The sequence below is a fragment of the Terrapene carolina genome, unplaced genomic scaffold, assembly GCF_002925995.2.
Source record: "Terrapene carolina triunguis isolate 2854851 unplaced genomic scaffold, T_m_triunguis-2.0 Scaffold236, whole genome shotgun sequence".
NCBI lineage: Eukaryota > Metazoa > Chordata > Testudines > Emydidae > Terrapene > Terrapene triunguis.
In genome coordinates this window covers 2,577,117-2,588,925 of record NW_020664587.1, presented here as the reverse complement: position 1 = coordinate 2,588,925, position 11,809 = coordinate 2,577,117, and the positions used below count along the sequence as shown (strand labels likewise).

Genomic DNA, 11,809 nt, shown 5'->3' with positions numbered 1-11,809 from the left:
GGCTCCAGCCCCAGAGCTCAGATGGTGTTTGGGCTCGACTTGTTAGAGAGCCAGGGACTGTCTACAAGGTCCTGGGCAGTTTGGAGATGCTCTGGGGCTCTGGGTCTGCCTCAGGCCGGTGGTTGCGGAACACAAGCCCGATGTGTGGGGATTCCTGCCCCGATGGGGGCCAGCACAGCCCACTGCCCAGCTGTGCCCTCATTGCAGCTCCCAGTCACTCCTGGCTCTTCTGGGCACTACCGCAGAGGCAAGGGGATTGGCTCCCTTCTCATTTACTGGGAAGGATCCTCCCTCCGATTGGCTCGTCCCCAAACGCTGAGCACCTGCTGTGCCCGCTCGTGCTGTCTGCACGGCTGGCACGGCCGCCCAGCTCAGGTGGGCAGTGCTCAGAAAGCAGGCTGCCTCCCCGGAAGTCCCTGCTGCTAGACCCGGACAGTGAGCCCCAGTGACTCCCTGCTGTGGGTAACAATAGCACCTCTCTCTTGCCTGACAGACTGGCAGCCCCCGGGCACCTGCCCAGAGCCTGCATACCAACTCCTGGGGCAGGGGAGGGCAGGGTTTGCCACAGGGCCGGCTCCAGCTTTTTTGCCGCCCCAAGCGGCGAAGCGGGGGGAAAAAAAAGAAAAAAAGATAAAGCCGATCGGCGGCACTTCAGCGGCAGCTCAATCGTGCTGCTCCATTCTTTGGCCGCAATTCGGCAGCGGGTCCTTCGCTCCCTCTCTTCCTCTTCGGCGGCAGCTCAAAGAGGAAGAGAGGGACTGAGGGACCCGTCGCCGAATTGCCGCTGAAAACCCGGAAGTGCCGCCCCTTTCCATTGGCCGCCCCAAGCACCTGCTTCCTTCGCTGGTTCCTGGAGCCGGCCCTGGTTTGCCAGTAGTGAAAACGCAGGGGCACAGTGAGCTCTGCAGAGGGAAGCAGGTGTTTGAACCCCAAGTCCCACTGGGAGGTCCAGTGCCCTGGCACTGAGCACCCCAAACTCTGGGGATGTTCCACATCGCAAGCCAGATTCAGGTTTTGCAATCATCTCCCAGCCCTCCGCATATCTCTGATATTAACTGCCATCTCCCGCGAGCACGCACTGCCTGCAGACTGCCTCCCCAGCTCCCAGCACGGCTCTCCCGTTGGCTCTTCTAACAAGGTGATTATTCAATGGCAAGAGAGTGCATAAAATCAAATAAATACCTCCCCCCCACACCCTCTAACCTCCCCCAGCCTACCTCTCCAGCAGGGATCCAGGCTAGCAGCATGCCCCTCCCAACAGGCAGCCCAAAGCCTCACACAGGCCCCTGGGCCTGCTGCAAAGCCGGCATTTGCACATGCAGGGCATGCACGCCTGTGCCCCCGCCCACGCACGCACCGACTGTGCATGGCACCATGCATGTTGTATACAGACAGCTGCCAGTCATCGGTGGGTTGGGATTTTTGCAGGCACTGATGATTGAAAACGTGGCCATCCCCAAAGTTGGCTGAAATCAAACTGGCTCAGAATCCAGAAGCAAACTCTGGAGAGAGCCCCGTGCGCTAGCTCCAGAGTTCAGAGGCTTTCCCTGGCTCTCCAGCTACCCCGGGGTTATATCAGGTTCTAGAACAGGCTTAAACAATACACGGAAATCCACTGGTTTGCTGTCGGGTGAGTGGGTGGAAGGGGCTGCAGGCAGACGCTAATGCTGACTGCTGGGGGGAGCCTCCTCTGAGCCAGCCAACCGCTCCTGATGGCTGCAGCTGCCCTGGAAAACAAGGGCCTTTGCAGTCACTGTGCCTCTGCTCCAGGGCTGCCACCCACTGTAGGTAGCGGGGAGAACCAAACCAAACAAGAGCACAGAAGGTGGGGCCAGTCAGAGGGGGGCAATTTGGAAAGCTTATTCTGACAAATGTGAATGCCTTGGGTCCAGACTCTGCACTGCCGCACCTGGGAAACCCCCTAAGGGCAGAGGAGGGACAGGGCATGGCTGGCTCCAGACTGCCTTTATGCCCACACCCGATGTGCTTTCTCTTTTGTTTTACAGTGCTAGGGAGAGCACTGGAGTGGGCCTGGGGCTCCCCAGCACAGCCTGAGCTAGCTAGTCTGGCGCACACATCAATGCACTGGCTGGTGGGGCTGTGTCCTGCGCCCGGACGGATCTGTCACCCTGCAGCTCGTGGTCTGGGTGGCTCTCAGGTTTAACAGATGCCTCTAGCCCATCAGAACAAATAAAGGCAGAAGAGAAAGGAAAAAAAAGTCTGTTTCACTGTTCCCCATGTGACTCCTTGGTGGGAAGCGTCCGGCTTCGTCTCAGCCAGGCACCCAGCTCTGGTTGGGGGGTTGGGGGGCGCTGGGCAGCGTGGCCATGTTGAGGCCGTTCTGCGGGGGCAGAGCCGAGTCGAAGTTGAAGTCCATCTCGTCGCTGTCCATAAAGTCATTGAGGATAATGGACTCCACGTCGCACTCCAAGCTGCCGTTGAACATGTCCAGGTCAAGGTCTGTTGGGAACCTGTCCTGGCCCAAAACAGGGGGGTGGATCGCCCCTTGGTAAGGGCCCTGGAGGGAATCCAGCAAGCTCATGTGTGCCCCTTGGGTATTGACATAGGGATGGAGATGCCCGTGGTGGGGCATGGCTGCCAGGCTGCAGGAGTCACTAGGCAAGCTCATAAGGCTGATAGGAGTGGGTAAGGCACTGTTGCTGACAGCAGGGTGGTGGCTGGCTGGTGACGGGTGGTACAAAGTGTTGCTCTTCATGAGGGAGGCCGAGTGGGCGGGGTAAGAGGACAAGCCCAGCTCCCCACCTCCGCACATGAGGGTGCTCTGTCTGTGGCTGCGGGACGGTGCCAGGACGCTGGCCTGGGCCATGGGCGGCTCGCCCTGGGCCATGCTCTCCTTGTGTGCGTAGGAGATGGAGGAGAGCAGGTCCTGCAGAGAGGCGTTCCGGTAGGAGCCGGCGGGGGTGAAGGTAGCTTGCTTGTTCTCCTGGATGGTCTGCATGGGCAGGCGCCGCAGCAGGTTCATGGCGGGCTGGCTGTAGATGGTCCCGCAGTACGTGCTGGTGGCTGCCCCGAGCGTTGAGCACTTGGAGTTGAAGGTGAAGCTGGAGCTCCTCTGCCTGAGGCCGCCTGAGGGTAGCGGCTGGGAAGGGCTCATGTTGTAGTTGTCCTGCAGATCGTCCAGCAGGCTCTCGCCAAGCCCTTCGTTCAGGCTGATGGTGCCGGTCAGGTCGGTCAGCCGGGGCAGCTCCACGGAGCACCTGCTGGTTAGGGAGGGAGACATGGTGCTGGAGGGGCTGGGGTACATCAGCGGGGAGGATGGGGTGCCGTCGTCCTCTTCCAGCTCGTCCGGCTCGTGGCTGGACATGATTGGGGAGAGGCGCCCACCCAGCGTGCTGGCCGAGGAGTTGGCCCGTGTCCGGAAGTCAGCCCAGGCGTCATACTCGTCGCTGGTGTGGGAGGCAGGGCTCTCAGACCACTTGGCCTGCTGAGAGGACGGGCTCTCCTCCCCACGCTCCTGAGTCGCCTGCAGCTGCTTCTTCTTGCTGGCTTTCCCTTTGATGCGCAGGAACTTGCTGTTGTTGTCCATGGACACTGAGCGCCGGCGCGGCGGCTTGCCGGTCTTGCCGCCCTCGGGGTTCAGCATCCACCAGGAGCTCTTGCCGGTGCCCTCGTTCTGCACGCGAATGAAGCGGGTGTGCAGAGACAGGTTGTGCCGAATCGAGTTCTGCGGAGACAACAAAACAAAGAGCCTCTGTCAGTGAGAGTCCCCAGCGCCTCTGCCCCGGGACTAGTGGCTAGCAGGGGGGGCTTCCCTATGGTGTGTGTGGAGTAAGCACTGCACTAGGACCCCTGAGAGCTGGGCTCCATTCCCTGCTCTGCCACTGGCCTGCCGGGTGACCTTGGGCAAGTCACTGCCCCACTATGTGCCTCGGTTTCCCCATTGGTACAATGGGGATAATGATACTGACTCCTTGGTACAAGTGCTTTGAGATCTATGGCTGGGAAGAGCTGGGGGGCTCTCTCCGTCTCCCTTTGATGCACTGCAGGAGCAGCGCACATGTGCTCTGACATGCACTAGCCTGGGCAGCCGGGGATTTATCAAGGGCTCTGACAGCCGGGGTAAAGGAGCCTCCCCCACACAACAGCGGCGGTGCTGCAAGAATCATAGAATATCAGGGTTGGAAGGGACCTCAGGATGTCATCTAGTCCCACCCCCTGCTCAAAGCAGGGCCAATCCCCAACTAAATCATCCCAGCCAGGGCTTTGTCAAGCCTGACCTTAAAAACCTCTAAGGAAGAAGATTCCAACACCGCCCTAGGTAACGCATTCCAGTGCTTCACCACCCTCCTAGTGAAAAAGATTTTCCTAATATCCAACCTAGACCTCCCCCACTGCAACTTGAGACCATTGCTCCTTGTTCTGTCATCTGGTACCACTGAGATCAGCCGAGCTCCATCCTCTTTGGAACCCCCTTTCAGGTAGTTGAAAGCAGCTATCCCCCCTCATTCTTCTCTTCTGCAGACTAAATAATCCCAGTTCCCTCAGCCTCTCCTCATAAGTCATGTGCTCCAGCCCCCTAATCATTTTTGTTGTCCTCCACTGGACTCTTTCCAGTTTTTCCACATCCTTCTTGTAGTGTGGGGCCCAAAACTGGACACAGTACTCCAGATGAGGCCTCACCAATGTCGAATAGAGGGGAATGATCACGTCCCTCGATCTGCTGGCAATGCCCCTACTTATACAACCCAAAATGCCGTTAGCCTTCTTGGCAACAAGAGCACACTGTCGACTCATATCCAGCTTCTCGTCCACTGTGACCCCTAGGTCCTTTTCTGCAGAACTGCTGCCTAGCCATTTGGTCCCTAGTCTGTAGCAGTGCATGGGATTCTTCCGTCCTTCACCCCAGCCCGCCAGTACGCCTCAGCCTGGCCAGGCGAGGGACCACTGGGAGTTCACTCTCCACGGCACCTTCAGTCCTTGGCCTCTCTGCTGTGGCTGCAGCCAGGGGGCCTGTTGGTGCCACGGGGGGGCGGCCCCGCAGGAGCGGCACTGAGACTCCATTGCACAAAGGCTGCTGGACAGGAACAGCTCTCCGGCCCGACTCTGCTCTCACACTGGTGTAAATCAGGAGCAGCTCCGATGGAGCCGATGGAGCGACACTGATGTCAGAGCGTGACTGGGATCAGAACCAGACCAACCGTGGCTCCCTGGTCCCACTCCCAACCCCCCCTCCCCCAGCACAGACTCCTGGAGCCCTCCTTCGGGGCCCCCTTCCCAGCACAGCCCATGCATAGTCCTCTTCAGACCCAGCACGCCCATCCCACTTGCCTCACTGACGCCAGGCACATGCCCAGTCCCTCACCAGCCGGGCAGACAGGCCCTTTCTCCCAGCCCCCCAGTGGGCACGGACTCCCTGTTCCTGTGCTCGAGCTGGCTTCAAACGCTTCTCCCCAGCCCTGGCTACTATTTCCTGGTGAACGCCGCACCTCCTTCACACCACGAAGGAAGAAAGAAAACATTTCCAAAGCTCCTGCAAGCTGGCTCCTGCATCGCTCACCCTGCTGTCCCCTGCGGCCCGGGGCAAAGGTGAGCCTCTGGGTTAGGCTGGCACTGGACTCGCTCTATTCTCGACAGTGTCCGACGCCCTCCAGCAGCGCGTTAGCCCACTGACTACACAGCCACCCCCACATGCAGGACGGGGCAGCCCAGCGGGAGAACCATGTGCCGTGGCGGGAACGGTCTGGTTTGATAAGTACCCTGGGGCTCTGTGTTTCCGGCAGAGGGGGCAGGGCTGAGAAATGGGCCTGGCCCAGGGCCTTGGCTCTGGGGGGAGTTCAGCCCCCAGCAGCAAGTTGGGCTGCAGAGACCTACAGGCTCATGGACCTTGCAGCTAGGAGCCTAGTTGTGCTCAATCTATGTGTAATGCTGACAGGCCCCAGTGTCGGTGGGCGGGATTGAACTGGGGACTTCGGGAGCTTAGTGCATGAGCCTCTCCAGCATGAGCTAAAAGCCATCTGGCTGCTAGCTAAGGCTGTAGAGCCGACTCGTTTTCTCTCTCGCTTTAAGTGGTCTCAGTGCCACTAGCTGGGACAGAACCCCACCCCCAGGAGGTGTGTGGTTACATATGCATGGCCCGTTAAGGGTGGGTGGGTCCCTCCTGGCCAGTCCTAGGCCAGGGCAGTGGGGACGCTACAGCCCAGGGGGCTCAGGCCCAGCTCCCTCCAATTCCCTCAGCCCATCATCTGTATCAGGAAATCGGGAGCCACTCCCACATGCAGGAAGGGTCAGCCCAGCGCCAGAGCAGACACAACATGTCCCCTAGGGACCGGCTCCACGGCACGAATGGCGGCTCTTCAAAGCAAGTCGGCGTGAAGAGTTGGCCAGCAGCCAAGCGGCTGGGCTCCGCTCACAGCAGGAAGCCGCATGCTGCCGGCGGATCGGAGCCTGCCCGCGGGCAGGGCACGCATCCCCCAGCATCACACACCTGGCATGAGGGCTGCTTGCAAACCCTTGCGGGGATCCCCTCCCCAGCATGGCAAATCCTGCCCCCAAATCCTCCCCTTAATACGAGGTGTGGGCCTGACCTGCCCGAAGCCCAGAGCATGTGAGTTCTGGGGCCCATCTCTCCTGCCAACAAATGCAGAGTTTAGCTATTGAGGGTGAGATGCTGCCGGCCTGACTCCCCCTGCAGCCTCCTGAGGTACCTGAGGAGGACAGCATGGTGCACAGGCATGGGCGTGGTAGTATCCGACCCGGATTTTTCCTCAGCAGCACCTTTGAATCCTGGTGCCAGGTGCTTCTGCAGCCACCTCAGTGCTGCCTGCTTGCAGCAGAGCCCGTCTGACGCTGGAGCGTCCTGGGTTCTGCGTTCACAGCCCACCAGGGCTGGTGTGATTAGACTCCCCCAGGGTGCAGCCAAACCCCGGGCAGAGAACACGCCAGCTTGCCCGACATGCGGGAGACTCCCGCAGCTCCCCCAGCTGTGCCACGCCAGCACTGTCCTCACCCACGGGTGCGTTTCTGACGCCACTGAAAGCGGGGTTCCGTTCTGAGGGGGAGCACCAGGCAGGGCCACGCCCTTCTGCTCACCCCCCACGCTTTGATGCTACAGCAGGGAAGTCCAGGCATGCCGCACGCGGGAGGTGGGGACCGTTACTCTGTGACCCGAGGATTATGCCTTGGAGTTCGGGGGAGTTTGCCCATGGAATTCCCAGCGGGCACCCTGCAGCTGCCAATAGCATGTGTCACTTATGGGGCTGCTACAGAAAGCCAGGCCAGTGGGAGGTGGCATGATGAATGCTCCCCAAGGCTGCCTCGCACCTGACCCCACCAGACAACTGGGGGCTGCGCTTTGCTTCCTAATGAGCCCCTTTCAGAGATTGGTCTGGGGTGAAGGGGAAGGACCAGGATAGGACTCCTGGGTTCTACGTGCTGCTGTGCCACCAACTCACTGCGTGACCTTGGAGTAAGGCATGTGCCCTGGCCGTGCCTCAGTTTCCCTGTCTGTGAAATGGGGATAAAAGTGGTTCCTCTGTAGGAGGCCCAGTGCCCAGCACAATGCAGAGAGCTGAGGGGGAAGAGACCAGGCCTGAGGCCTAGGCAGGGGGCATGCTGCACCAGCTGGAAGCCAGAGATGGGAACATCAGGGAGTTTGCAGAAGGGCTGCCTGGAGCTGACCAGGCTCCTGGGTCCAGGTGTCTGTCCCAGCCCTGAGCCCCAGCTGAGTGTGCTGCGGGAGGCAGCAAGAGTTTAGCCCCAGCCCAGCTGGGGGAAGGGGCAGGGGAGGGGGAAGGAAGTTGCCGAGGTGCCTGGGAGAAAGTTTGGTGCGGTTGCCAGCCTCGAGTGGCATACTAATGAGGAGCCGTGCGAGCTCCGGGCCCATCCATCATATTATGTAATGGCTTCCTTCTCCGCACTTCATTTATTTGGAGATTGCTCCCAGCCTGGCTCCTCGCCAGCAGCCACCAAATCCAAGTCTACAGAAATCAATCTCGCGCTGACTGATTAAGCCGTGTTTAGAACTAATTGCTCCTTCGTGTGTGGGGAGAATAAATTACGGGCTTTAATTTCACATCTTTAAAATGCAACTGCAGGTACGGGCTGGCCGTTAACCCCTTCCCAGCCTGCCCTCAGCACGGAACAGCCCCAGTGCCACCTGGCCAGGCTCCCCGGAGCCCAGACGGACTCAGGCCAGGGCACCCATGCGAGAAACACCTGCCACTGCTGGGGGCTTCTGTGGTGCACATGGGTGAGGAGCGCCCTGGCCCTCCGTTCCCTCGCAGCCTGCTGGCTGTCCCCAGGAGCCACACGGCCACTAGCCAGTCCCAGGAGACACGCCCCACCCAGCCCAGAGCACCTGGGGGGCTAGTCGCTGTGCCTCCCTCCAGCTCCACAGCCCACTGCCTCCTGCCCCCCATTCCTCTCTCTGCCTTCTGCCCCCACTCCAGCCTCCCCTCTGCTTGCTGGCACAGTGCCTGGTGCCCGGGCCAGCCATGCCCTCCTGCCCTCACCCGGGCCGGCTCCCAGGCCTGTCAGAGCCGGTTCCACCAGGCGACGTTTCTGGGTTGCTGCTAAGAGCCCGGCCCATCCTGGCCGACAGGAGCAGAGATGCTCCTGGGGCGCTGGTGTCCGGGCCGGGGGCACAGTGGCTCCTCAGGCTGCGTCAGCAGCCCCCGATGCCCAGCGCTGAGCGAGATGCAGGGCGCGCCTGGGGGGCAGCACTGTGCTCTGCAGCCTGGGCCCCACGAGGGACACGGGACAAACTTCTCCCGCTGCTGCCACCCGAGCCAGCCCTGCCGCGGCAGCAGTGTGGGGCGTCCTGCTGGGCAGACGTCTGCAATAGCTGGCAGAGAGAGGCTAACCCACGCCCTGACTGCAACGCCAATGACCGTCTGCCCGGGCTCCCCGCGCTGCTCCCACCAGCAGAGCCCCAAAGTGCCCTGGGGTGGGTGGGCAAGGCTCCCAGTCCAGGGACCACGTGCCACCCTCTCATCAGGGCATTGGTGCCCAGGGATTGATGGCCTGGAGCTTCAGACAGGAGCTGCCAAGGGGTGGGGGCTTCGTTGTCTAACCCTGGGTTATGGGTCTTATCCCCAGAACTGCTAGAGCCTGGGCAGGAGCAGGACGCAGCGCCCCCTCCGGCAGGGGGATGCCAGGCCAAGCTCTGCCCATAGCCACATCAATGCACTACAGTCTCGAGGGGCGAGAGGGAAGTCGGGTCTCCAGAGCCCGCCCAGCCCTCGGCCTCCCTGCTGATGCTGCCAGCGAGATGCCTGGCAGTGTTGGTGGTGTGGATGCCTGTCCCCTGAGAATGGCTCTGTGCCCAGGCCGCTGGAGGCAGGCCCTGACCCGCATCAGGTTGCAAGGATGGGCCCTCATGCACCTGTGCCCTGGCTAGCTCCAGCCAGCGCCCCGTACCCCCTCCCTTCGTGGCTGGCAAGGCGAGGGCAGAGGAGCCTGCAGCTGCCGGGCCAGGGATATGGCAGCGCCTGGGAAGAGCCTGGCGCTCCTGCGGGCTGAGGGGTGCTGGGGGAGAGGGGAGGGATGTGGGTGGGCTGCCCATTGTTCTGACAGCGGGCTGCCCAGCTCGCCCTGCTCCGCGGGAGACAGGACGGGCAACGGCAGCTCCAGGGACCAGCACCTCCATGCTGGAGCGGACGCTCATTCCCACTGGTCGCCCAGCTTGCCCTTCCGCCGCCGGGCCAGACCCACGCAGCCACCCGGCCCTTCCCCGGGGTCCCAGCAGACGCTTCTAGAGGCTGATGCCAAAGCTGCTCCCAGGTCTCTGCTGAGGCTGCTCCCTCTACTGGCCTCACCCCCGGTGCCCCTGGCTGGCTGGATTCTCCAGGGCTGCAGTTACACCCGGGGCAATGCAGCGAGCTGGAGGCATTGATGCCACCCCGCTCCCCGCAGCACTGCCAGGCTGGCTCCTTGCCATGCCCCCTGCACTGCCCCGTTTGGCCCCCGGTGCAGCGGGGTCCCTCTTTCGGTGTACATGGCAGGGAGGGCTCAGTGCGGCAGCACTTCCCGCAGTACCCCCTGCGCTGTGCAGCACAGCGGCACTGCTGCCCCCACTGCCAGCCGTGCCAGGCACGAGTCCCAAGACGGGCACTAGCGCCCCCACTACGGATCCCTCTCGGGTGCTGCTCCGTTGGGAGCCAGGCATGGGGATGGTCTGGCCCAGAGCACAGGGGGCAGCCCGATAGCAGGCACCATCTGGGCCACACAGCTCCAGCCACAACATACTTCAGGCTGTCAGCGTCCAGCACCCGTGTGGGCAGCTGGCCCTGCACTGGCTCCCTCAGAGATCAGTGGGAGTGGGGAGCGCTGGGACCCTGCCCCCTACACGCAGCAAGAACCATAGAATCATAGAATACCAGGGTTGGAAGGGACCTCAGGAGTCATCTAGTCCCACCCCCTGCTCAAAGCAGGACCAACACCAACTAAATCAGGGATCCTGCCTGAACTGCCACCTCCTTTGGGCCAGGGACTGCCTCAGAAGAGGTGACCGGGACAGGCGTGGCACAATTTATGGGGACTTGCAGACGCCTGCTCACCTTGCCAGCACCTAGCAGGGGGCGGGGGGGTGCAGAGCCTGGGGTCTGTGAACGGCACCAATGCAGCCCCAGGCGACCACGTCTCACTCATCTCTGCAAAGCAGTAATACAGGAGATGCTGGTGCCCCAGGGCATCGGCCAGACAGCAGAATGTGGCATGGGGGGGTGTGACAAGCCACCTCCCGCACTGGAACAGGGAGTCGCTGCTGGCTGGGTTAGGGGCTTAGCCGGGTGGCTGAAAGGTACCGCCGAGGCCAGATGGAACTGTAGCTTCCCCTGCAGTATTAACGACGGGGCCTTCGCACAAATACCTTCCCGAAACCCCAGCTTCGGAGTTCCACTTCAAGCTGCTGCCTTTCTCCTTTTTTAGGCAATTCCAACAATTGGAGATCTCTTCCCTCCCTGCACTTGGCACCCAAAGCCATCCGCACTTGGCAGCAGGCCCGGGAGGCCGCTGCGCTGGCTGGGACGGGGTGCTGCCCCCTCCCCTGCCTGAGACCGAGGGACCAGCCGGGGGGGCAGGAAGGGGAGCAGCTCGGTGCCAATCGGTGCGGGGAGGCTGCTGCCTCCTTCCGCAGAGAAGGTTCATTAAGAGCAAAAAGGAAACAGCAATTAATTGTAGCCGAGCCGAGCCGGGGACTCAGTGCCGAGCGCGTCCAGGACTCCGCTTCATTAGAGCCCTGAGGCACTTTGCTTGCTGCGTCTGGGTGGGCACTCGTGGCAGGGCAGCTGGGCTCCGCAGGGAGAGCACGCGGGGGCGGGGACAGGGACACGGAGCTTAATTAATGGACTGGAAGAAGCTCGGTTGCTTCTTGCCCACACCAGCGTCCTCAGGCTGAGACGCCCGGCCCTTAGCAATGCCTCTGCCATGGGCAAACAGCTCTGGCCAGCCCCCAAAGCAGGGAGCGAGGGCAGGCTGTTTGGGGGAGCCAGCGTGTGCGGGGGCGGGGGAGGCCGGGCCACTGGCTGCTGGGGCCAGCACTGCTGCTGCAAGCAAACTCGGCTGAGTGCTAGACACAAGGCACTGACCAAGCATGTCGCACATGCAGCGAGCCCAGCCAATTAACCATCCAACGGCCGGTATCCAATGTCTGGCCGCAGGGAAGGGCTCGCCCAAGGCCACATGGCACATCAGGACCGAGCAGCTCCTGACTCCCAGGCCTGTGCGCTCACCACTAGTCCACTCTGCCTCTCACAGCTTCGATCAGTGAGTGCGTCATGAACCACAAACACAAACCACACCCACACGAGGAGACACAGCAATGACGCCCTAGGCTCTCCCTGTCGCTGCC

At 61.7% G+C, this 11,809-nt stretch overlaps 1 protein-coding gene across 1 annotated transcript in view; it reads right to left on the bottom strand.

The window, feature by feature from the left end:
- Window positions 1-1,315: 1,315 nt before the first annotated feature.
- FOXO6 (forkhead box O6) overlaps window positions 1,316-11,809 on the bottom strand; it is an 88,312-nt gene continuing 77,818 nt past the window's right edge. The window contains exon 2 of the mRNA XM_026657156.1: window positions 1,316-3,685. Coding sequence (XP_026512941.1) covers window positions 2,273-3,685 — 1,413 coding nt within the window. The 3' untranslated portion in view covers window positions 1,316-2,272. The remainder of the gene's footprint in view (window positions 3,686-11,809) is intronic.